We start from the raw sequence: 26,621 nt of genomic DNA on the forward strand, positions 1-26,621 counted from the left end.
TATAAAGACGCTTACGTATAGTTTACAAGAGAAAATAATAATAATAAATCATTATATAAATAAATTAATAGTAATAATAAAATGAATAATATAAATAATAATAATTAATTAATAATAATAATAATTTATAAAAATTACCCTGTTCAAAAGTTATTGATTTCTGATGCTGTGTTGTTACCTGAATGATCCACAGCTGTGTTTTTTCCGTTAAGAACAAAAACGGGGGTCCAAAAATGAAGCATTAAGAGCTGGGGGGTGAAAACTTTTTTGAATTTGAAGATCAGGGAAAATTTTACTTATTTTGTCTTCTGGGAAACATGTAAGTATCTTCTGTAGCTTTTGAAGGGCAGTACTAAATGAAGAAAAAATAATATTTAGGCAAAAATAGAAAAAATGTACACATCTTCATTCTGTTCAAAAGTTTACACCCCTGGCTCTTAATGCATAATATCTCCTTCTGGAGCATCAGTGAGTGAACCAGCTTGAACCTTATGTAATAGTTGCATATGAGTCCCTCAGTTGTCCTCAGCATGAAAAAATGGATAACCAAATACACAAAAATGCTGAAAAAAAAAATCAAAGAATTTGTTGGACCTGAAGGATTTTTTCTGAAGAGCAGTTTAACCGTTTAGGACAAACAAAGGACTCATGAACAATTATCACTAAAAAAAACAAAACAAAACAAAAAACGCTGTGGATCATTTAAGTAACAGCACAGTATTAAGAATCAAGTGTATGTAAACTTTTAAAATAATTAACATTTCGCAGCTTCTGCAAGGTGGGTGTAAATTTTTGACTTCAATTTAAGCAAATGAAAATTGAGTGAAGAATTAAACTTGAACAATTCCATCAGCATTACTAATGCGTTTAGTAATGATTATGTTGTAGTGTGGAATAGCTTCGAATGAATTATCATACTTTTCTCCTAAAAGAATACTCAGATGTTTATCATTATTATTATATTACACTATGTCACATCCCACATCTGCTGTCAATTTAAAATTGATGGTTACAGTAAATTCTGTTTACTGTAACAACTAAACAATGATATATTATCATTGCCCAAAAACATTATTAGTCAACTTCAGAGATCTTCAAGGTCACAAAGCATTTTTGTGAGTCCCTGTGAGCTCTTTAAACCTTCTAATAGGGTTTTCTCTGGCTATAAAACTGCACAAGATTTGTGGCCTGAAAAACATTGTTAAAGACGGTTCAGGTAATGGTCAGTCTCTCAGAGGAATTATAAAAATCATCACGGTGCATTGAACACTGAACCAATCTTCACATCCTTAATGCAGCGTAGAAGGTGAAAACAGGGTCAGACTGGTCCTTTTGTCTTTTTGAAGGTTTTAAAGTGTAAATTACATAACATTGCATTATCCTTAACTTATTACATTATCCATAAAATATCCTTTCAATTATTTTTCTCTGTATTTGTTGTGGCTTTCAGTACATGCCCATTCACAACTCACCATTTTCCTGCTTGAATAAAAATATTTTAATGCTTTCACAGTGATGTCATACCAATAAAAATGCAATATCAATTATATTTTGGAAGCCCTGGCAATGTCTCTATTTCTATATATGAATGAATGAAGGGTACTTGAGAGCAGAAGTTGGAACAAGGGCACGATCTGACCATTTCTTTCCTCTTTATACCTTCCATAAAAAGGTTTAATTTTCATAAGTAGCCTCCCCTGGAAAAGGCCCTTGTACACAAGAGTTATAAATCTCTACAATGCTCAAAGGCAGATACACAAAACAAAAACAAAAGACAGATAAAGTGAAATTACAGACTGTAGTGTATTAATAAAAGCAATAACAGACAGAACAGTTATAAAAAACAGATGTATACATACAAAAAAAAAAAAAAAATTACTTTTTCTGAAACCACATTTCTCTCAGGACACACAGTATGTACCTCCAATTACTTTGATTAGAGTTTAGTGCCCTCTGCTGATCAACATCAGGTTTTCTTTCTTTAAAAACAGTACCAAACCAGGGCTTTAAAGACACAAATTATCCACCTCATTCTTCAATCACCTAAGTAAGACTGTGGACGTGACTTCCAGTTTATTAGGGAAACAAGGAGGAGAATAACAACGTGCAATAAATGGTAAAACTGTTTGAACTACAAACCAGTGTGATCATAATAAAGATAATACATTAAAATAACATGGTAAGACACATCAATTTGCAATACCAACCAGCAAAACAAGTTTTGTACAGCTGAAAATAGTTGGAAACGGATGAGACCTGCTCTTATGACAAAAATAAGGTGGATACTTAGAATAGTTAACTGGAAATTTTTCCAATAATATTTGTAAATAGAGAAGATTTTCAAGTTCAAAAAATAAAGTACAATCATGAAATAATGTATGAATTAAAAAATGTATAAAATAAAATATAAATTTCATTATCAAAGATATATATCTGATATATCTCTCATCCCCCAAAAGTAGCCTACTGTTGGATAAATATTGAATTATTTCAATATTTCACAGTTTGTAAAGTATTTAGAAGATTTCAGAAACATCTGTGACTGTTTTATTGTATTAAATGATTTTCCTAGCCCTTGATCCCTAGCTCTGTGGCAGCAATTTCAGTGATGTTTCTACCCTTCAAGTGTTCAGGTGTTTGACAAGTGATTTTGTCATCATGAAAAAAATTTTTTTCATTCATACGCAGCCAGTTCCACAGATATGTCAAGCTAGCATTGCAGTGCCATGGATTACCAGACAGCACAGCAAACGAACGTCCATCCAATATACCCGGAGTCAGGTTTTGCAGGTAGTTGCTTCTGAGGTCAAGGAAAACAAGTTCCTCCTGCTTAAAGAAAAGTCCAGCAGGCAGGCTCTCCAAACGGTTGCCGCTCAAGAACATCTGGCGAAGGTTTGGGTTGCCAATGAATGCTGATGGATCTAAAAACTTCAGTCTGTTGTTTTCCAGATACAGAGCCTCGAGTTTGGGAAGGGAGTTCAGAGCTCCAGGAGTCAGTTCCTCCAGCTGGTTATTTTTGAAATCTAAGCTCTCTAGATTGTTGAGTCTTTCCAGGAAGGCCACAGGCAGCTGGGTGAATTTGTTAGATGACAAATCTAACCTCAGTACAGAGCTGTTTACAGGCAGACAGTCAGGATCTATCTCGGAGAGCAGGTTATCCGAGAGTGTGAGCTCCACAAGAGGAGAATGGTGAAACACTCGCGATGGTAAAGATGTCAGTTTGTTTCCTATTAGGATAGGAGTGTATTATTAGCAGTACACATAAACACACATGAACAGGTGTGTGAGAGATTCGTCCAAAAAATAAATCAGATATTTGCTTCATTACTGAGTGATTAAGACAATCAACTGACTGAACGGTTTGAAGGGATAGTTCACCATCATTTACTTGTTTGGTTCCTGAATGAGTCAGTTTTTGGAAAGAATAGGTTGAGGAAATTATTCAATGACTCAGTAAATTGTTTCATTCTAATTAAGTCAGCATTTTTGGAACTAATCACTAATGTAAATTTAGTGATTTAATGACTCACCATAAAGACTGAATTCAAAATATCATTCCTATTCCAATTTATGATACTCATAAAACCAGTATATTGTCATAATCTACTCCACTAATGAAGTAACCTTCAGAAGGGATGTTCCCAAATCCTAATACCATATTCTGAAAGGAAAGGATGCATACTACGGAACCCCTAAAGGGAATAAATACGAGATGGGAGGAACATTTATATATTTCAGAGCTTTCTCTCATAATTATATTGTTGGGTAAATATACTATATCTAAATTACGGCATTGAAATCAATTTTAAATGTGTTTTACCATTTACTGCACATTGTTATTCTTCTCGTTATTTCCCTATAGCGGATAATGAACCGAAAGCCTCAACCATAGGCTTGAAGAAAAACGTGGATAGAAGGTTTGCACTATGACGTCCTGAAGCCCCCCTCTGCAATGATCTGAAGGACGGACCCCTTCACCTCTGGAATACGATTTTGAACGTGAAAAGCTAAATTGAATGCCATTTCAACTGAGGGGTACCGCTCCGATCTGATTTGTACCACCTCAGATTCTATTTGACCCGCTCCAACCCCCCAAAACTTGTTAATTTTAACCATTCCATGCAGACAATCACAGGTGTATTTAAACTTTAACTGCTAAATTCCAACGTGCTTTTGCGCCCTGTCTGGCGCTGAGCCAAATAGACGCGCTCAGTGCTTTTAGCCTACATCACGACATACAGTGTTTTCAGCAACATAAAAATAATGTTTCAGACGTTTAAATTAATTACTAGCAAAAAATACATTTGTTAAATACACACTGATGTTTGTGAGTTGGTTAATGCACTGGTGTGTAAGAAAAGCGGCAAAAATCCATTCAAGTAAAATCTGTAGTGTCCTGGTGCCGGGACTGCCGGTCAGTTACCTGGATGCGCAGCCATATTGGCAATACTCGAATGTAAACAACAGCATGAACTGAACGGTTAATATACTACTCAATACGTTGTTCTGCTAATTTATGCTGTCTAAACCATGGAAAAAACATGTGAAAGCTGTGAAATCATATACAGATAGACTTAGTAACCCCGAAAGGGCGGAATATTTTGACAAACTAAAGTTAATAGGTGGTAAAGATACGTACGAGCAGTATTAATTAAGATAGTAGCCTAATATTTCACCTACCTGACCAGAAATGATAAGAACAAACATGAGCAATAATCAGCTAAATATGCGTACGGTATCATTGACCGATTAATGACGTGTCCTGAAAACACTATGGAGCCGCAGTACTTACCACACATTTTACAAGACGATGTTTGTCAGTGGTGCTCAGGATCTGCAAATCATTCGCCATCGCATTATCAGTCATCTCTCCTTACTCTCTTTATGCATAAGTGAAATATTATGCAGTGTGTAAGTTAATGTAACAGGCTTCCACTAGCAAATCATGTTCCTTTAGTGGATCCGTAGTACGCGTTATTCATTTTCCGTGTTTTCACATTTTGTATTCACGGTTTGGGTACAGATCCCATGAAAAGTTGCCACTAATGCACAGATAGACTGACACTCTCTATAGGATGCACAAACACAGACAAATGTTTTAAATATGAGGACCATAACTAAATAAATTAACACACTCTTTACCTGTAAGGTCAAGCACTTGAAGATTAGACAGGCCCAAAAGCAGGTCCGCAGGTAATGTCCGCAGCTGGTTTCTGGTTAGACTGAGCCGACTCAGATGGGACAAGATCTTCAGGTCATCAGATGTAATGGAGCTTAAATTGCTTAAATTGACAGTGAGGTCTGTAGTGTTATCCGGGAAGTCCTTGCTGGGTAACTGTTTGAAGGTAACAGAGTCACAAATGACTCTGACCTCATCGGAACTGAAGACAAGTTTGCATTTTCCTGGGTGCGAAACACTCTGCGCACAAACAAAGCAGCTGTGTAGCACTGCAAGTGTTAGAAAATAATAGCTGTACATATTTATGAAGAGACACAACAGAAACAGAAACAGAAATACAAACATAAGGAGGATCTTGAGACCTCAATGTCTCAGGCTTGAGCTGAATCTGCTTTTATAACCTGAATCACATATTACATTGGTCAGCTTGCAATCAAGGACTTTCCAGGTCAACATCTGGTTTTAAACGCTTGTGCAACATTGGACTTTTATTAATCAATTCTTGTGAATCATTTACAACAATCAAAAAGCATGCTTTTTAACTATTTGTAAATGACAATGACAACATATCTTATGTAAAATAATATTTTCAGATTTTTTCATGTTTTTACAGTGCTCATATCATCTAATATTTCAACATTTAAGTTACCTGTTTAAATACTTGAAAGATCTTATAAACAAGTAACAATGATTAATGCAACCTTTCTCCTAGAAAAAGCATTTCCTGTATAGACGCCACAAATAACACATAGGGAGTCATAGATTTTCCATTAAATAAAGCTTTTTTATTAATTTCACAATGTTTCAACGGTTTGTCAGTGGCAACATGGCAAATTGATACAATACAGAAAATGTTTGGACCGGAGGTCTTCATGTTCCACTTTGCATACAGATTGTGTCTAATTTTTGTCACAGCAATTAATAAAATGCTAAAATGTGCTATAGATTGCATCATTGCATCATGTTATATCAGTCTTTAATAATGCATATATTTTGAGCAGACAGTTCTGGCAAACAACTAAGTAAAAGCATTTTTCAAAAGTGTTCTTTGATATAATGCATGATAAAAATATAATCTGTCACTAAATATTAATCTGTTTTTCCTAACAAAAATAGATATAATACTTGTGTATATAAATTCAGATGATCATGTAGTTGCAGAGCCAAAGTATATATTCTGTTTCAAACACACACTCTGACACAGACCAAAAATAACCTCTAAAGTTTAACATTCTTTAACTTAAAAATGTTTTTGAAGAACTGTAGTGTCTACAAAGACATGAAACACTCTTAAAATGACTTAAAATTGAAACTACACCCTTTAGGTGATTTATGGCTTGATCCGTATTAAATATTACACCCCCCTCACTCTTCCCCAGTCATTTACACTTGTGGAGTTTGGCACTTGGAAGTCCTGCCATTTGCCAAAATGAACACTATGACATTCTCCGCTTTCATAATTCCCGGATGGATTATCACCTATCCAACCTTCACCAAGGTTAGCTGAAATTAAAAGAGAGAAGAGAGGGTTAAGGTCAATGACTAAAAAAATTGCAAAACTCAATTCAATTATGGCAGACATTTCACATCCCCAATCTCTATTCAACGACACACAACAGCATTACAACCAAAGGATCAGTTTTTAGATCCTCCTGATTCAATCAAACTAAGCCAGACGTATTTAATTCAGCCAAACAATTACACACAAACATGCCCACTCATATTAGTGCAAATATCAAAACTTGCCCTAGCTGTAGTTGCTCACACTGGGAACAAAACACGCTATTAATGCCATACTTCAAAAAACAGCTTTAAAGCCATAGCATAAACACACAGACACAAATACATGCTAAGGCACCACTGTGGTTACCCCACAAACTCAACTCCTCAGAAGTCTAATACATCGTCATCATCCATTTCAACCTCAAGAGACCAACCCCAGTCCTTCAGGCCCATTTCAAGCAATCTGGAACAAAGAGGAGTCATTCGGCCTCATGTAAAAATATCAACGTAAAATGATGGCCACCCATGTTTGCAGATAAATGCAGTTTTTTAAAAAAAATTCTTTAAGTTCTACAAAGATGTGAGAGTAACAAATGCTGCTCTTTAAGTACAGTTAACTAATTTAAAGTACGATTTTACCATTTGCCAGATATTTGCCTCAAACCCTCATGATACTCTTTGTTTTTTCTTATTGGAAAGTCTGATATTTAATCAGACACTGTGTTGCAAAAATCTCAGTTGGAATTAGATGTCAGTATTATGGAATTAAAAGAGAGATTGCATTGTTAGTGGATGTTTTTCGCACTCAAGCAACGAAGATCTGTTCTGTGTCAGATGCATGCAGAGAACAGAACAGACAGCCAAACATTTGATGGTGATGTTTTAGGGCAGCAGAGGCAAGCAGAAAACCTGGGAGATAAGCAGTGATGCAGTGTACTTACTCTCCATACATAAGCACAAGTGGGGAAGGTGAAAGGTCAAAGGTGAACAGGTCAGTGAAGAATGATACGGATCATGGGGCCAGGGCTATAAAAGGTTAGCAGTACAATGTAAGCTTCTGAGAATCTGCGCAGCTTCACAGCCAAATATAACTTCTTGTGCCAGGTTAACATATGCCAACACTATGACTAAGAGCTAGGGGTGTGTGATAATGACAAAAAAAAAAAAAATTTTAAATCATATATTTTTCATATTCTGTGAGGTGATTAGTTTGCAGGAGTAACATAAATTAACTTTTAAGTCAAGGGAAAATATATTTTAAATATAAACCCGAGATCGCCGGCGGCAAATCACTGCATGAGTTAATGAGTCATTAATTCAACTGATTCGTTCAAACAGCTGATTGATTCAGTATCGAAACACCGTCATGTTACTCAGAGATGCAAAACAGTCCCACTGTGGCTTGTTTGGAACTATTTTTGTTGTCGAAATACAGCAAAAACAGAAACTGTTTCATCTAAAATGTCACTTAATATTAACTTTTTGTTTATTGAACAATTACAGAACTGATCGAATCAACATCAGGAGATAAAATGTGACCTTGGACCACAAAACCAGTCATAAGTAGCACAGATATATTTGTAGCAATAGCCAACAATATATACTGTATGGGTCAAAATGATCGATTTTTCTTTTATGCATAAAATCATTATGAAATTACGTAAAGATCATAGTCCATGAAGATGATCTTTACATATATCAGAACTTAATTTCTGATTAGTAATACGCATGCTAAGAACTTCATTTGGACAACTTTAAAGGTGATTTTCTCAATATTTAGATTTTTGCACCCTCAGATTGCAGATTTCAAATAGCTGTATCTTGGCCAAATATTGTCCTATCCTAACAAACCATACATCAGTGGAAAGCTTATTTATTCAGTTTAAATTTCAGTTTCACAAAATTGACTGTCATGACTGTTTTTGTGGTCCAGGGTCACAAATGCCACTCTTCGTTTTATATTAACTATATCAGATGATATAAATATAAAAAACAAAAGTCATATGGGGGCATTTTTGTTTTAATTTAATTTAATAGACAAATTCACATAGTGGAAGCATGCAGTCTCTGGGTGTGCTTTTGTTTGGTTTTTGTGATATACTCGATAATGTCAAATCGCAGATCATTTAAACGATGATTCCGATATTATCGTAGACGACAGATATATCGCACACCCCTACCAGGAGCACCTAAATTTACCCTGACTGAAGCAGTAGTTCACCCAAAAACGAAAATGCTGACATTATTTATTCACTTTTATTTGTTCCAAATTTTTTATCCCCATAAAAAACAATTTATGCTGCTTTTTTCCTAAATGACCACAACTGCTCCAAAAATTGACAAAAAACATCATCAAATTACTGTAAGTAGTCTATACAAGTTTATTTTTGGGTGATTTTTTTCTATTAATTTAGCAAATGCTTATTTAAAGCAACTTGCAAATAAGGATCTATACAAATAAAAGGAGCAACAACATTAGCAATGCTCCAATACACATTTTTTAAAAACAGCATAAGAGTTCAAGCTGGTACAGAAGGGTAAGTAGGAAACAGTAAAGAAGATTTTTAATAGAAAACAGATAGAAAGTGGGTTTGTGTAAATGGTTATGAATTCCACATTGAAATGTTCACGGAAGAGCTGTTTTTGTGAACAATGCTAAAAAAAAAATCAGCCTCCTTAACACAAAATTGTGGTCTAACTAATGGCAATATTAACTGAACTGTAATATATTATTAAGAGAAACTGGGAGTGTAAATATATGTACATTAATTAATCACAAATTATTTTGCGATTTCAAAAACAGTATGTTCTATGAAAATAAGTATTGAGAGAAATATAGTTCAGTTTAATTTCTTTGTTAGCCGTGTAATTCAAATAACTAAAAGTAGCATTATTATCATTTTCAATAAAATTATAAATCCAGCTTTTATACCGTAAGAGTGGGCGCAGTCATATGTAAATTTTACTGAGTGTGGTCACTTCCAAGTGTCATCCACGTCCAGCTATTTTTAGCTGTACAAAACAGCTTATTTTGCTGCTTAATTTTGCAAACTGATTCTGTCTTACCATATTATTTTAATGTATTATCTTAATTATGAACACACTGCTTTGTAATGCAAACAGTTTTACCATTTAGTGCACGTTGTTATTCTTCTCGTTATTTCCCTATAGTGGATAACGACCCAGAAGTCTCACCCATAGACTTACTTTCGCGTTGAAGAAAAAGGTGGATATACACATTTCTGCATTCCCCTTTGGAAGTCTGCAGAGGCCCCCTAGTGGGACCACTGCTTTTATAAATCCCCATATCTCAACCACCTTTGTAAGATGATGTTGATTTGTGAAGTGGTTCTCACCTGGTCTTGGGTGAGGGAGGCTGTCGGGTAGAATGCACTTTGACGGCTCCTCTGTGTGAAAGTCTGGGAGATGAATGGGCGGACAGGTGAGGAGAGGGCTGAGGAGACCGGCCAGTGGGTGAAGATGTCTCGGAGGGGGGAGAACCTATAGCTATGCTTGAGGAGTGGGCTATAGGTTTACGTGGGACCTTTTTGAGTAGGCGGCTGACCCATTTCTGCTGATCTTCTGTGGAGTTGGCCAGCAGCAGTAGCTCTTTCGCCGTGGACATATCATAGTTCACTGGAGAAAAAAAAGAACCAGACAGGTCAGTTTTAGTCCAAAGTACAAATGTGTACATTAACATTTGGCATCAGTATTGATTGATTAAATCGTTTAGAAATGGCAGTAAAGATATTAATAATGTCAAAGATTTGATCACAGGAATAAATTACATTTTAAAAATATTTAAACAAAAAGCAGTTCTCTTAATTTATATTTCATCTCGGTACCAAAAATGCAAAATTCTAATGTGTGTAACACTACAGACAGTAATTTAAATTAGAATATTTCCAGTGCTTTGTGAGTGTGACCTCCTGACCTCTGCAAGGAGCTAGGACTTCTTCTTTGCGATCTATGTGGTCTTTATGGCATTTGATTCGGCAGCGTCTGCACTCCAGGGCTGGTGGGGGCTTGAAGACGTGCCACAGAGGCCTTGGACATGCTTCACAACTAGAGGGGAAGTGGTAGAGCGTGAGCACGAACTCGTGACCTTTGTGTGGGATAAACGACGACCTTTCGGCTGCTGATAAGGATTCCACAGCAAGCTCCTCTTTCTTGCTCTCGCCCTCATTAGCATATAATATCTACAGGCGGAACAGAAGAAGAAAGCTGAGGTTTGGTAAAGTTAATCTCAAAGAATGATAACATAACATTTCCTGAAGGGACAAAATTAAGCACGTTACCTGGAAGATGCGTGGGATTTCTCTGGGATCTGCACGGTACACATCTGTTTGAGTGACAGGTCTCACATGGAACAGTTTGCTATGAGGGGAAAAGGAGGCATAAAAATAAATGGGTTGGATAATGCTGTGCAAGAGAGCAGTAAATGTTTATGACTGATTTATTTGAATTGCATATAAAATTTCTATCCATTCGGTTTTAACATAAACTTAATGTGATGCATATTTGTCAGTCATACACAAACATACATCTTAAATTTAGACCTAGATACAGCTGACATCAAAAGTTTGCATACACCTTGCAGAATCTGCAAAATGTTAATTTTACCAAAATAGAAGGGATAATTCAAAATAAATGTTATTTTTTAATTTAGTACTGACCTGAATAAGATCTTTCACATAAATGATGTTTACATATATTCTACAAGAGAAAATAATAGTTGAATTTATAAAAATTACCCTGTTCAAAAGTTTACACACGCTTGATTCTTAATAGTGATAGTTGTTAATGAGTCCCTTGTTTGTCCTGAACACTTAAACTGCACGCTGTTCTTCAAAAAAATCTTTTAGGTCCCACAAATTCTTTGGTTTTTCAGCATTTTTGTGTATTTGAACCCTTTTCAACCATGACCGTATGATTTTGAGATTCATCTTTTTACACTGAGGACAACTGAAGAACTCATATGCAGCTATTACAGTTGGTTCAAATGCTCACTGATGCTTTAAAAGGAAAAACGATGAATTAAGAGCCGGGGGGTGAAAACTTTTTTGAATTTGAAGATCAGGGTAAATTTAAATAATTTGTCTTCTGGGAATCATGTAAGTATCTTCTGTAGCTCTTAATGCATCATGTTTCCTTCTGAAGCATCAGTGAGTGTTTGAACCTTCTGTTATAGTTGCATATGAGTCCCTCAGTTGTCCTCAGTGTGAAAAGATGGATCTCAAAATCATACAGTCAATGTTGGAAAGGGTTCAAAGTTTAACTGTTCAGGACAAATAAGGGACTCAGGAACAACTATCACTAAACAAATCCTCAGGATCATTCAGGTAACAACACAGTATTAAGAATCAAGTCTGTGTAAACTTTTGAACGGGGTCATTTTTATAAATTCAACTATTATTTTCTCTTGCGGACTATATGTAAACGTCCTTTATGTGAAAAATCTTATTCAGGTCAGTACTAAATAAAAACTAACATGCATTTTGTTTGATCCCTCTTAGTTTGGTCAAATAATTAACATTTTGCAGATTCTGCAAGGTGTATGTAAACTTTTGACCTCCATTGTATGTTTTCAAACTCACTCTATGTCCAGAATCATGAAGGGGCTGGACTGCTCTCTGTCTTGCTCTGACTCATAAAACAGGATCTTCTTGCTGCTTACCACCACATACTGCAATTTACACAGAGATACACACACAGATAATCAGAGAGGGTTTGTTGTTGTGACACGTGAGCATTTATGTTTAAACCTTTACCTTCTTTTCCCATCCAAACCGTTTGGTGTTTTTGGTAGGCATTGAGAGCCATCCTTCAAGACTAGAATCTGTGGTAAAAGAAAAACAAAAGAGCATTTTACAAATTTCATTTAAGATTACAAAGCCACACAGGTTTTGTCAAACTGAAAATGACCAAGCATATTCATTTTTCTTCAAGCTATTTTAAGCCTTCAAAAACATCTTTCTCAAAACTGTACTGGAAGCCTCTTGGAATAAGGTTTCAGTAGTGTTAATCGATTTTCATAAAACACACAAGTTGATCAGTGTGATTACGTGCAAAATTATGTCAAATCTAATGAGCATCACACCATGTTGGAAAAGTGAGGCTGTGTTTCAAAACATTATACAGTGGTTCCCAACCTTTTTGTTTTATGTACCCCAACAGCCCCATCAGTAGGGGTCAAGCACCTCTTCATCACCATTATGCATCGTGGTACTCTTGTGAATGCGTGTCAGTTGACACGGAAGAGAAGAAATTGTTAAATAAAGTCCTTATTTTTGTTTTCTTTGCGCACTAAAAGTACTCTTGTAACTTCATAAAATTAGAGTTGAACCACTGATATCACATGGACTACTTTAACAATGTCCTTACTACCTTTCTAGGCCTTGAATGTGGTAATAACATTGCTGCTTACGCAGGGTCAGAAAGCTTTCGGATTTCATCAAAATATCTTAATTTGTTTTTTGAAGATGAACAAATGTCTTACACGTTTGGAATAGCATAAGGGTGAGTAATTAATGACAGAATTTTCATTTCTGGATGAACTTTAACGTTTTAAAACAAAGCCATTTGTATAGGTTAAACCTGTTTTACAGATTAAATCAAGCAAAATATAGACATTTCCAATGACCTGCTTGGGGTATGTGTACACCTGGTTGGGAATCACCGACTTACTTAGCTGACCTAAACAGCATTTTTGGGCTTCATAGGCAAATGCTGTCTAGGTGTTTAGTATTTGAACTCCACACTGAACGACAGTAAAGGAGAGCGAGGGCCAGTATGCGTGCTGATTTGTTTCCATGCAGGGTCACCTGCAGACTCTTGGTCAGTAGGCTTCTCATATGTGAGGGCGGGCCTTTGCCGCCACTCAATTTCCTCATCCTCATCCTCCTCTTCCTCTGAGTCGGAGGGGAACCGAGGAGCGATCCGGCATGGCCGGGTATCAATACACACTGACTTGGAGCTTCGTTGGTATGTGAAGGACATAGACTCCGAAGTGTGTGAGTGTGTGATGCGCACTACAGCACCATCACAGTGAGAATGGGAAGGAGTGAAAGAAGAGTGAAGGAAAAAAAGCAAAATGATGCAGAAATTTAGTATGCCATTGTGACCAGGGGAAGAAAGGAACATTAAAAAGAGGGGAATAAGTAAACAAAAAAGAAAGACAGAGTTTGCAATGGAAAACAAGTAAAAGAGAAAAACAGTGGCAGTTATGTATTGATTTTATGTGTTCTATTTTATTTGTGGATAAAATAAAATTAATGATAGATAGACAGGTCTTTGATGAAAACATTCCAGGGTTTTTCTTCATATATTGGACTTCGATGTTGGCCAACGGATTGAAGGTCCAAATTGCAGTTTCAATGCAGCTTCAAAGAGCTCTACACGATCCCAGCTGAGGAATAAAGGTCTTATCTGGCAAAACGAACAATCATTTTCTAAAAAAACCCACAATGTATATACTTTTTAACCACAAATGCTTGTCTTGCACTAGCTCTGCGATGGACTTCATGCATTACGTAATCAAGTTGGTATGGTCATTCATGGTTACCTCTTTTTTTCGTAGGGTGAAAAACTCCATCTAATTTTCTTCTCCAGCTTCAAAATCAGCCAACATTGTTGTTTTACTTTGTTTGCAAAGGGCGTTTGACGTTATTTGCACGTTCACTTTTTTGGGTCGGTACTTCCACGTGACCTTTCCAATGGACTACGCAGGATAAGAGTTTATGGTTAAAAAGTAAATTTAATTGTAATTTTTTTGCTACACAAGACACTTATTCCTCAGGTGAGAGTATGTAGAGCCCTTTAAAGCTGTATTGAAAAGGCAATTTGGACCTTCAGCCCACTGATCCCCTTCGAAGTCCACTATATGGAGAAAAATCCTGAAATGTTTTCCTCAAAAACCTTCATTTCTTTTCGACATGAACATCTTGGATGACATGGAGGTGAATAAATTATCAGGAAATTTTTATTCTGGAAGTGAACTAATCCTGTAACACATAACGCGGTCTTTTGTTTGACGGGTCATAACCTGGATAGTTACCTGGATATGCGTCATCACCCTCCAGGTCGTTGCCGGTGCTGCTGATGCTGGTGGTGTCCAGAGAATGGATGCTGAGACTAGTGAGCTGACAGCGCAGACGCTCAATATCACTGTCTTTACTGTCCAGGGCCATCTGCATCTCCAGTCGCACCTGAGACTCCTCTGCTAACGTCTGCAAACAGAACAGATTTTGAGTGCTTTAAATATTTAGTGACTAGATTTTTGGGTAGTTACATTTACATATATATTTAATGTCACTTACAGCCTGCATTTCATTGATTTCTTTCTGGTATTTAATGATGGTGTTGTTGAGTTTTTCTTTCTCTGTGCGGAGCTGCGACTGCAGTTGTCTGTTCTCCTTCTCCTTTCTGCGGATGTCAGTGTTGTTGCCTTGCTGGGGTCTGACATCAGTCTTCTTCATAACCTCAGCCAGCTTGTTTATAGCCTTCAATACAAACATTTGATATAACTGACCTGAGACATGCACCTATGTTAAGCTATGAGAACAACGGTGTACATGTATACAGTAGTTATAAGCCAAACATACCTGAATCTTGAGGGTTCGCTCAGACTGTATCTGCCTCTCGATGGACAGGTACACAGATTTCCTCTCTTTTTCTTCTTCTTTGGCCTTCTCCAGCTCTGTGTATACACATTTATAAATGTTAAAGTACATATGAACATTAAAACATAAATCCATTCATATTATTATATTATTATATATTATATTATAATATTATCTGCCATTCAGCAGCCTACTCACTATGCTGTAGGTGTTTGAGCTTGTTGTTGAGCTCTTCTTTCTCATTAGCCAGGTTGCCAACATCCACAGTCAGTGTGCGGTTCGATTCCTCCAGCTTGTATTACATAAAAGATACAAAATTTAAATTAATTCATATGAATTAATGTTTATGTTATGCATACAGATTAATTCATATTTATTATATTTTATTATATGTGACCCTAGGCCACAAAACCAGGTATTAGTATTGAGAAAATCGCCTTCAAAGTTGTCCAAATTAAGTTCTTAGCAAGGCATATTACTAATCAAAAATTAAGTTTTGATATATTTATGGTAGAAAATTTACAAAATATCTTTATGGATCATGATTACTTAATATCCTAATGATTTTGGGATGAAAAGAAAAATTGATAATTTTGACCCATACAATGTATTTTTGGCTATTGCTACAAATATACCCATGCTACTTAAGACTGGTTTTGTGGTCCAGGGTCACATATAATAATAATTTTTAAATAAATGCAATATTATACTCTTATTCTCACCGAGCTGATGGTATTGTCCTTTTCGCTGAGTTCCTGCCGGTGTCTTGCGATCATGTCTTTGATCTCCAACTCTTTCATGATCTTTTCTTTCTCCAGGTCTGAGTATTGCTCCTCAGCGATGGAGCGCGCCAACTGTTCAGAGTCTGCCTTTGTCAGACTCGCCTCTAGCTGGGATGCCAACGAGTCCCTATATAAACACACACAAACCAGTTTGTATATGAATAGAAATTCAGTGTACTATACAGATCCATGCATACAAATTGTTATCTGTTCCTGCATCCTTAATTAACCATCTTTTTACCATAATTCTCATCTAGACTTGCGTTAACTAATAAGGTTTCACATGCATATTGCTCTTTCACCATACTGGGAAAAACTGTCTATGTGATTTTCATCCTCCATTCCACTAGGAGCCGCTCTATCTATGATGTGACTTACACTAGCATATAGATGGCTTTAAAGCCAAGAAACTCGCATTTCCATTTTTTTTTCCAGTCCTTGCACACCAAAGTTCTTGTCTGAATATTTGCTTGCTAAAAAAATTAATACGACCTCACGTTGTGTCAATCACGTTTACACACTGCCTCCGAAAAAAAAAAAATCCGATTGGGTTAAATTTTCTGCATTTTTCGCATCTGTAGCAAGGATTTTGAGAGGTGTTTTAACAATTCAGAGCCATCGTGTTATTCTGTGCTTGACAAATTCTGAAAAATACAAAAAAAAAGCATATGAAAACATCGGACACAGTATGCAGGGACCTTTAATCTTAAAGGTGCAGTGTGTAATATTGACAGCTAGTGGCTGAAATGGGTACTGCAGTCCAAATTCAAAATATTGTTTCTCCCTCCCCCTCTTCCTCAGATGTGATGCTCCAGTGAGTTGTCAGATTGAGAACATGCAACAGTAACAAGCTCAGCTGACAATGGAAAGCAAGGAGCTTATGAGTTGATTTATCTGCATTTTAATATGTCATTTTAGTTGAATGCGGAGGCTTTTTAGGTCTGACAGAATCTGCCATCTCTGAGCCAGTTCCTTTGCTGCTTTAAGCGACTTAAATATGCTATGTTTTCCACCACCTGGCAACCCCGGGCGTCAAAATACTATTGTTTAAACTGTCAGTGGGTGGAATCACACGGACCAAAACACAACAAAGATTCCGATATCGAATGCACAATTTCAGATTAGAATAACTGGCTGTAGCATTGTTTTTTTTTAAGAAACAAGAACGTAAATTTAGCATGTTCCCTAAATACATGTGAATGTATTATGGTGTTTTTATGCTTACAGTCAAAAAAAAAAAAACATACAGCACCTTTACAGCTAGATTTTTTTAACTTTTGGCCGTCTAGTGGTTGAAGCATATGACTATAAGTTACTTGTTGAGGTACATTGGTCCCTACATGAGTTCTGTGCAGATGCATCTATCAGATGTATCATGATTACAGGTGATAGTGTCAAACAAAAATTGTCATGTAGTTCAGTTTAAAAAAAAATAAAAAAAAATAGTCCCACCATCCTGTTTCAAAAGCAAAAACTTGTACAAATACACACCTCTCTTCCAGCAGGTCCTCTATTCTCTGCTGAGCATCTTTGTAGAGTTTAGCCTTTTCATCACTGCCCTCTTTCAGCTCTCGAATCTGAGTCTTATACAGTTTCTGAAATCAAGGAAAAATGCTTACACAGAGACACAAACCAACCCAATTACACTCCCCCACACATTCACTGATAAACTATATTAAAGCCTGTCCAACATACTGTGAAGTACTGCTCTGACTCCAACTGGTCCTTCAGCTCTTTCAGCTGATTGTTAGCTTCTTCTCTCTCCCTGAGTGGACAAAGAGACCTTTTAATTGCATGCATAATATACAGTTGAGGTCAAAAGTTTACATACACCATGCAGAATCTGCAAAATGTTCATTATTTTACCAAAATAACAAGAATTATACAAAAATGCATGTTACTTTTTTATTTAGTACTGACCTGAATAAGATATTTTACATAAAAGACATTTACATATAGTCCACAAGAGAAAATAATAGGTGAATTTATAAAAATGACCTGGTTCAAAAGTTTAACAGTTAAACAGCCCACTGTTTTTCAGAAAAATTCTTCAGGTCCCACAAATTCTTTGGTTTTTCAGCATTTTTGTGTATTTGAACCCTTTCCAACAATGACTGTATGATTTTGAGATGCATCTTTTCACACTGAGGACAACTGAGGGACTCAAATGCAACTATTACAGAAGGTTCAAACACTCACTAATGCTTCAGAAGGAATCACAATGCATTAAGAACCTGAAGGGGAAAACTTTTGAATTTGAAGATCTGGGTAAATTTTACTTATTTTGTCTTCTGGGAATTATATAAGTATCTTATGTAGCTTCTGAAAGGCAGTACTTAATTTAAAAAAATATGATAATTAGGCAAAATAAGAAAAATGTACACATCTTCATTCTGTTCAAAAGTTTACACCCCTGGCTCTTAATGCATTATTTTTCTTTCTGGAGCATCAGTGAGCGTTTGTACCTTCTGTAATAGTTGCATATGAGTCCCTCAGTTGTCCTCAGTGTGAAAAGATAGATCGCAAAATCATACAGTCATTGTTAGAAAAAATGTAAATACACAAAAATACTGAAAAACCAAAGAATTTGTGGGACCTGAAGGATTTTTCTGTACAACAGAGGTTTAACTGTTCAGGACAAACAAGGGAATCATGATCAGCTATCACTAAACAAAAAACAAACACAGCTATGGATCATTCAATACAAAGTATTATGAATTAAGTGTATGTAAACTTTTGAACGGGGTCATTTTTATAAATTCAACTATTATTTTCTCTTGTGGACTATATGTAAATATCTTATGTGAAATATCTTATTCAGGTCAGTACTAAATAAACAATAACATGCATTTTGTATGATCCCTCTTATTTTGGTAAAAGGTGTTATGTAACCTTTTGACCTCAACTGTGTGTGTGGTATGCAATATCATGCTTATTGATGTATTGCTTTGTGAGTTTAACAAACAGTTCACACAAAGGGTGCCAACTATAACAATAACTACGTTTTATTAATCATTCTAATTCTATGAGAATAGGGACATTTCACAACTATAAAGACAATGACAGAAGAACAATATCATTAAAAGATATATATCATCCATCAGCAACCCTAACTCACCTGCGAAGTTCCTGATTTTGTTTCTCCAGGCTGAGTTTGAGCTCCAGCTGATGGTTGAGCTCTTGTTTAAGCTGTTTCTCTGAGGAGCGCAAGGTGCTGATTTCCTGCCTCTGTACATTGAGATCTGCCTGAAACAGAGTCTTCTTCTGAGTCTCCTGCTGCACACGTATATTCAGCACCTCCACCTGTCATACACATACACAAAAGACTGGATTTAATATCTTAGACTCTCCACAGGCCATGTGATGCATATATGAAATTTTAAAACAATTTAATTAAATAATTAAATTCAGACATTAGGCTACAGCCAGGCAAGAAAAACAGTCAGATGGGTGTACAGCACCTCCTCGGTTAGTTTTTCTTTGAGCGAGCGGAGCTCCTGAAGCTCATGTTTGGCTTGTTTGTAGTCGTAGTCTAATACTGAGTTTTCCTTTTCCAGCTGCATCAGTCTGTTTTCCAACTGTTGCTTCGCAGATCGTTCTTCCAGCAGCTTATGTTCCATATCTGTTACAGAAACACACACATCATCACCAACCTCCAGACGAGCCAACAGGCTTGTACTACGAACTTTGGAAAGATTTACTAAGCTAGAACAGAAAATGGAAAAGTCATTTTGGAATGTGGAAAACATTTTTTTTTCATACAAGGGTAATGTAAGGCACTTCCAAAAGAACCATGTAAATGTTCACAGGCATTTTTTGTGGCAAGTCCAAATTATGTCTCAAATTCCTTTTGGATAACAGTTTTACATGTTATACAGGTTTTTAATTTTAACAGAGTAAATCGGGCCATTTCCTCACTCTAAACTGCACTCCTCATTTTAGTTTTTTCATTTGTAGTGAGACAGATATACATGTTTTTATATTAGATTCAGCTGTGTACTTTTACCTTTCAGGGCCTCAGACTTGGCCTCCTCTATGGATTGGTTGATTTCGTTGTTGTCAGCCAATCTGGATTTAGTGGCTTTATGCTCTGCCTCCTCCTGCTCCAGACTCTGCTGAATGGCTTTGAGTTTAAAGGTGAGATCGATTTCCTGCTTGCTCTTCTCCTGTGGGTGAAGGGGTCAACATTAATGGGCATTTCACTAAAATACACATAACCACACACATCATGTGCTGAGAATATGAATCATTCAGTCTCTTGCTAAAACACACACACACACACACACCTTTTCCAAGGTAGTAAGATCCTCCTGTAACTGTCTTTTCTCTGCTTCAGCCTTTGAAAGAGAAGCCTTTATGAGCTTTAACTCGTCTTCCAGTCCAGAGACACGACCTGAAAATGAAAGAAAGACAGAAATAAAGAAAAAGTGACAGGCAAAAACAATACAGAAGTTGAAGTCAAAGGTCAGGAATACAGCACTTTGGTGCTGTGGACCTTGAGAAAATAAATTCTTGTAAAACACTTCAAACTCTCGCAATTTTTTATTTACTTTGTCTATTCCTAACTTTTTTTTAAACTAATAGTTTTCATATCAAATGTTTTTATTGTCATTATCATTATTATTTTTTGGCAAGAGTTTATACTTTAAACATTATAAGAATAAAAATGAATAAACCTAATTTAATATTAATACAATATTTTTACCATAATATTAATAAATGTTACTTTTTACATAACACCTTGAACAGAAATAACTTTTCTTTATTTTCTTCATATACATTACAAACCACATAATTAATCTAAAAAATAATCTAAAATAATTTTTAATTCGTCACAGAATCATTTGTCATGGTGGAAAAGAATAAGGGACAGTCATAATTAGAGAAAAATTGAGAATAATACAAAAAAATATATTTATAAATAATAATAATACCAAACTGATATAAATTATTTTCACAAACGTTTGGTTTATGGTTTGTTTATTTGATCAAAATGACATTTATAATGTTACAAAAAAATTATATTTCAGATAGATGCTGTTCTTCTGAACTTTCTATTCATCAAAGAAACCTATTTGGCTGTTTTCAACACAATAATAATAATAATAATAATAATAATAAATGTTTTTGAGCAGCAAGTTAGAATATTTGAATGATTTCTGAAGGATCATATGACTGGAGTAATGGTGCTAAAAATTCAGCTTTGAAATCACAGGAATAAATTATTTTTTAAAATATATTCAAATAGAAAATAGTTATTTTAAATAGTAAAAATATTTCAAAATGTTGCTGTTTTTGCTGTACTTTGGATTAAATAAATGCAGCCTTCTTTAAAAAAACAATTTTTTTAAAAATCTTACTGTCCAAAAACTTTTGACTGATAGTTTATATATAGACATCTATATAAAGGCATCTGAAAAGTAAAAATAAAATAAAGTAAAATATCAAATAAAATTAAAAATAAAATCAAATAAATGAAGGCATGGTACGTTTTAAAGTTGAAATGTGTTCATTTAAACACATAATCTCTTGGGAAATAAAAACACCCGCAGGGACAAATCCTTTAAATTTAAATGGACAAAACTGAAAATTACGACACAGAAAAGAAGAGATATTTCCTGTTTTTCCATGTTCAGCGACATAACGTCAGCTACCTGCCTCTGACCTTAAAATAACGCTCTATTCATGTTTACACTCGCTGTGGGCAGCTCCACCCCAACACAACAACGCTGCCCGGCAGACAAGAGCTCAGTGTGTCCTTCAGTGAGAAGCTGACCACTACACACTCAAATATAAACATTTGCTTTCACTCACTCACATAGACCTGCACACAAGTGTGATCCCTAGAATGTAACACAATCTCCTTCTAGGAAGCTCAGTAGATGCTAATTTTAAGGCTACATCTGTCTGACAAACATAAGCAGGCACAGACACAAAAATGTACTCACCTTGTAGGTCATTGATGTTCTCTGTGCCGAGGCTTCTCTCTCGCTTCTCCAGCTCCAGTGAAGTTTGCAGGCTCAGTTTCTCCTGCTCCAAACTCAGACGGCTGCTCTCCAGCTGGGCCAGACGCTCCTGAAGCTCTCTGAGAGAGACCTCCAGCTGCTGGGACTGTTTCAACGCCTCGCCCTGGGCCTTCTTCAGCCGCTCAGACTCCTCCGCCTCAGTTTGGAGCTTAGCATTCAGCTCCTCCAACTAAAGACACATTGATTATCAGAATCTCTTTTGTTCTTTTAATATATCCTTAAAACAAAAACATATTTATGCAACTGTCCAAAAGTTTGTGGTCAGTAAGATTTTTTAAATGTTTTAGAAAGAAGTCTCATGCTCTACAAAGCTGCATTCATTTCCTGGATCCTTTGATGAGAAGAAAGTTTGAAAAAACAGGATTTATTTGAAATAAAAATTTGGATCATTATAAATGAATTTACTGTGACCTTTGTAGTTGATGAGAAGAGGCTTGGTCAACCAAACTTTTATTAGTCGTTTAGTCGCAGAAAAAAAAAACCCACAGGAAGTGGCAAAGTCCCTCAGTCCGTGACGGACAGATTGTTAACAGCTGGTCTATGTGGTAAAATAGTACATCAGGCAGGACATCCAAACGCTCACCCATCATTCATCGACCTCAAATATGGCTTTTCATCTGAACAATGTATGAATTAGCAACATTACATGGCTGCTAAATCTAATGTTAACCTAGAAAAATGTGCACTACTGAAGTGTCTGAGCGGAGTGTGGAAGCTGAATAGTAGTGCGCTTCCTAAATGGAGTGAATTTTACTGAATTACTGAATGATGGACGCGCCGGTGCGGCCACTTGGTCACTGGTTATTTGTATGCACTCAAAACAACAACAAAACGTTGCACTTTTGTAAAATAATGAAAGCAAACAGGATGCACTTTCTGCCGTCTTGGTCTCTGTGAACTTGAGCATGAAACTTCGAAACTCTGTGTATATTTGCCTTACAGACATGAAAAATATATTTATAGAGAGTGAAATGTCTACTTTCAAATGAACCAATTATTAGAAAACAAATATTCTCAGATTATGTAATTCGTATGAAATGGGCATAGCATCCCCAACTTCATCTCTTAATAAAGACAAAACAAAAAAAAGCACTAGTTTATCAATAAATTATTAAAACGTTAAATGCAGTCTCCTTGCTGTTTTTCCCACACATTCATAAATATTATATTTACCGGTGCACTGTCAAGCTTTTTTTGTGTGCGTTTGAGCGCTTAGGCTATGTAAGCAATTAAAGGCTCATTATTATGATTTATATGGTTTATTAATAAACGTGCGACTAATGCTTAAAATGAAGACTAGAAAAATCTTCAGTCGAGGGCAGCCCTACACTATTGATTATTTCAATCCATCTTTACTGAATAAACTTTCTGACCCCAAACTTTTGATCAGTAGTATAAACTTAAGTGATTTAGGGCTTCAAAAACATATAGGAATATAAGCAGACTTGAATATAACAGTATTTTGTTCCTTTCGTGGATATTTCTTCACTTATTTTAATAACAAATATTTATAATTTTATATTGGTGCCCCGATTTTGAACTTCCAAAATGCAGTTTAAATGCGATCCCAAATGCGGTTGTAAACTAAAATGCGGTTTATATACTTTTTAATGCCAAACGTTCGTCTTGTCTTACTCTGCTTGGACTGTTTTTGTTCCGGTTCGTGACGGTTAGGGTATGTCGAAAAACTCCCATCTCACGTTCTCCCTCAACTTTAAAATCGTCCTACATCGCTGTTTTACCTTTTTTGTTAAGGGTGTTTGATCTTCTTTGCATGTTCTTGTTGCAAAGACTGGGTCAGAACTTCTGCAGCGATGTAGGATGATTTTGAAATGATTTTTGAAGTTGAGAGAGAAAATACAATTGGAGTTTTTCGACATATCCTAACTGTCTTGAGTTTGATTTAAAAAGTATTTAAATCGTATTTTTTTAATGAAAATTACTGATCGTTTTGCTAAATAAGACCGTTTACAATCGCATTTGGGATCGTTTGAAGCTGCATTTAAACTGCATTTTGGAAGTTCAAAATCGGGGCAACATATCAGTCCATTATATGGAGAAAAATGCAGAAATGTTTTCCTCAAAAACATAATTCCTTTATGACTGAAGAAGGAAAGACATGAACATCTTGGATGACAAGGGGGTGAGTACATTATATGTGAATCTTTGTTTTGAAAGTGGACTTCTCCTTTAAGCATCAAGCATAGACCTCAGCAGGTTGAATGTTTTATTTCCTATAGCCATTTTTGCTGTTTTTAAAAACCTTTCTACATGCCCCAAAATCTGATATAATTCTGCATCTGGTTATTTGTTAAAAAAAATAACTGTTCTGAGGTGAATGGTTTGACAAAGTTTTTCTCAGGGACTCACCTGTCTTTCCAGGTAAATGTTCTTCTCTGCGGAGATAAGAGAGTTCTGGTTCTTCTTCTTGAGTTCGGCTAGCTGCTCTTTCAGGCTGCTCACTGCAGGAGAGAAAAATGCAAAATATTTTAACATAACAACATCAGCAGAGCAGAACTAATACTTTCTAGATGGGAAAACGTCAGAGGTTGGTACTGAGCAAATCGGGTAGAAACTTTAGGCCAATGTTGAACAACCAGAAGCTGCATCTAAAACAGCATATATTTAATGAAAAGCTCATGTAATTCAAAGAACGTTAAGTAATAATAAAGGTTACTTTTACAGCGCGTTTAGTCAGCACTATACGAAAGTGTATGACGTTGCGCTTGCATCTTTTGCAGCATCTTGCACGTGAGTGCCACATTTAAGACGTTGTGTCAAGTTAACAGAATTTAAACTTTAATACGCAGCGCTGCTCATCAATGTCAGTTCTAAAGCCAATCAGAAGACCATGGAGGCGGGGCAAATGTTCTGCAATGTTGTTTACAATAACAGATTGGCATAGGAACTCTTGTATTTGACAAAAACATGGTGGAGTAGGCATTCCTGAGTGCTGGGTCTCTAGTTTTAAATGCAAATACAGAGGTTTTAGACATTTTGTGTAAATGGCCAGTAATAACCTAGAGTAAGAACTTGTGGATATAGAGTGACAGGCCAAGATCACTGAGAATAAGATCACTTGCTACAGTGATCCTGAGTCAGATTCACATCTATATCTATGAGGGCAAAAAAAAAAAAAAAGTTAATTAATCGTAATCGAGGTACAGTGTTCAAATAATCAAGATTTTGATCATCCAGCCCTACGCTGAGGATCAGTCAAGTGTGTTTCTGCCTGCTGTTCTCACCTTCATTCTCAAGCACACGCTTTCTGTCTGTTTCTAATCCAGCCTTTCTTATGCTCGCAGTACGCTGGTGCTTCAGTAAAGCTTTCTCTTTCTCCAGTTCCCTCAGAGATTCTTCCGCCGCCTGTCTCGCATTCACCTACAGCAAAAGAGAAACAGTTAGAGGAGCTTGAAGAAATCAGCACTTTGTTTCTGAATGGTTTTGCATGAACGTGCTTTTTTTGGTGAGTGCCAATTAAAAATGTGTCTTACTTCTTCTTCAAGCTCTTTGGACAATTTCTCCAGCCGCTGATTTGCTGTTCTGTTGAGACACAACACAGTTTAAATTAGTTAAGTGAAGATATGTTTTGAATTTGCCATACACTACCAGTCAAAAGTTTATAATGTTTTTCAAAGAAGTCTCTTCTGCTCACCAAGCCTTCATTTATTTGATCCAAAGTACAGCAAAAACAGTACAATTTTTACTATTTAAAATAAATGTTGTCTATTTGAATATATTTTAAAATATAATTTATTCCAGTGATTTCAAAGCTGAATTCTTAGCATCATTACTCCAGTCTTAAGTGTCACATCATTCAATCATTCTAATATGCCGATTCGCTGCTCAAAACAAAAAAAAGGTTTATTATGTTGAAAACAGTAAATGAGTAAAAATCTTTCAGGTTTCCTGAATAGAAAGTTTACAACAGCATTTATCTGAAATAGAAATCTTCTGTAACATTATACATGTCTTTGTCATCACTTTTGATCAATTTAAAGCATCCTTGCTAAATGAAAGTATTAATTTCTATAATTTCTTGACTCCAAGCTTTTGAATGGTATAGTGTATATTCTGTAATGTTACAGAAGCTTTTTATTTCAGATAAATGCTGATCTTTGGATCTATCTATTCATCAAAGAATCCAGAAAAAAAAATTCAACTCAACTGTTTTAAATATTGACATTAATAATAACAACAATAATAATAAATGTCTCTTGAACAGCCAATCAGCATATTAAAATGATTTCTGAAGGATCATGTGACACTAAAGACTGGTGTAATGATGCTGAAAATTTAGCTTTGGAATAACAGGAATATATTACATTTTAAAATATATTCATACAGAAAGCAGTTATTTTAAATAGTAAAAATATTACACAATATTACTGCTTTTGCTGTATTTTGGATCAAACAAATGCAAATTCTTAAAAAAAAACATTAAAAATCTTTTGACTGGTAGTGTAAGTTTTGTGGATTTAAACATGCAAACAGTTAGTTAAACGTGAAT

The 26,621-nt window shown here is 35.7% G+C and overlaps 2 protein-coding genes across 8 annotated transcripts in view; both read right to left on the minus strand.

The window, feature by feature from the left end:
• Window positions 1-1,784: 1,784 nt before the first annotated feature.
• LOC127183485 (leucine-rich alpha-2-glycoprotein) lies at window positions 1,785-5,601 on the minus strand. The gene is made up of 2 exons (XM_051139561.1): window positions 5,143-5,601; window positions 1,785-3,227 (listed from the first exon to the last, which is right to left on the minus strand). Exons 1-2 carry the CDS (start codon window positions 5,522-5,524, stop codon window positions 2,569-2,571), a joined length of 1,041 nt encoding a protein of 346 aa, XP_050995518.1. The 5' UTR covers window positions 5,525-5,601; the 3' UTR covers window positions 1,785-2,568.
• A 347-nt stretch (window positions 5,602-5,948) lies between these two features.
• The window catches only part of rock2b (rho-associated, coiled-coil containing protein kinase 2b), a 39,684-nt gene continuing 19,011 nt past the window's right edge, over window positions 5,949-26,621 (minus strand). For 2 of the 7 annotated variants that reach the window (XM_051139550.1, XM_051139549.1), the window contains 23 exons: window positions 25,606-25,654; window positions 25,357-25,492; window positions 24,482-24,573; window positions 22,034-22,280; window positions 20,372-20,478; window positions 20,092-20,251; window positions 19,547-19,707; window positions 19,204-19,388; window positions 17,781-17,850; window positions 17,577-17,680; window positions 16,026-16,212; window positions 15,502-15,595; window positions 15,286-15,380; window positions 15,001-15,183; window positions 14,739-14,910; window positions 13,507-13,713; window positions 12,454-12,521; window positions 12,280-12,368; window positions 10,981-11,059; window positions 10,617-10,881; window positions 10,039-10,318; window positions 7,064-7,145; window positions 5,949-6,682 (listed from right to left, as the gene is read on the minus strand). In XM_051139550.1, coding sequence (XP_050995507.1) covers window positions 7,067-7,145; window positions 10,039-10,318; window positions 10,617-10,881; window positions 10,981-11,059; window positions 12,280-12,368; window positions 12,454-12,521; window positions 13,507-13,713; window positions 14,739-14,910; window positions 15,001-15,183; window positions 15,286-15,380; window positions 15,502-15,595; window positions 16,026-16,212; window positions 17,577-17,680; window positions 17,781-17,850; window positions 19,204-19,388; window positions 19,547-19,707; window positions 20,092-20,251; window positions 20,372-20,478; window positions 22,034-22,280; window positions 24,482-24,573; window positions 25,357-25,492; window positions 25,606-25,654 — 3,109 coding nt within the window. In that variant the 3' untranslated portion in view covers window positions 5,949-6,682; window positions 7,064-7,066. Of the gene's footprint in view, window positions 6,683-7,063; window positions 7,146-7,623; window positions 7,709-10,034; window positions 10,319-10,616; window positions 10,882-10,980; window positions 11,060-12,279; window positions 12,369-12,453; window positions 12,522-13,506; window positions 13,714-14,738; window positions 14,911-15,000; window positions 15,184-15,285; window positions 15,381-15,501; window positions 15,596-16,025; window positions 16,213-17,576; window positions 17,681-17,780; window positions 17,851-19,203; window positions 19,389-19,546; window positions 19,708-20,091; window positions 20,252-20,371; window positions 20,479-22,033; window positions 22,281-24,481; window positions 24,574-25,356; window positions 25,493-25,605; window positions 25,655-26,621 lie in introns of those variants that run through there. The other 5 variants (XR_007830043.1, XR_007830044.1, XM_051139551.1 and 2 more) reach the window with 5 other exon arrangements.

The sequence above is a fragment of the Labeo rohita genome, chromosome 20 (genome assembly GCF_022985175.1).
Source record: "Labeo rohita strain BAU-BD-2019 chromosome 20, IGBB_LRoh.1.0, whole genome shotgun sequence".
NCBI classification, from domain to species: Eukaryota; Metazoa; Chordata; class Actinopteri; order Cypriniformes; family Cyprinidae; genus Labeo; species Labeo rohita.

Coding starts and splice junctions, on each gene's coding strand:
- LOC127183485 (XM_051139561.1), bottom strand. CDS start 5,524: ATGTTTGTATTTCTGTTTCTGTTTCTGTTGTGTCTCTTCATAAATATG. Junction 3,228..5,142: donor TCAAGTGCTTGACCTTACAG/GTAAAGAGTGTG, acceptor CTATCCTAATAG/GAAACAAACTGACATCTTTA.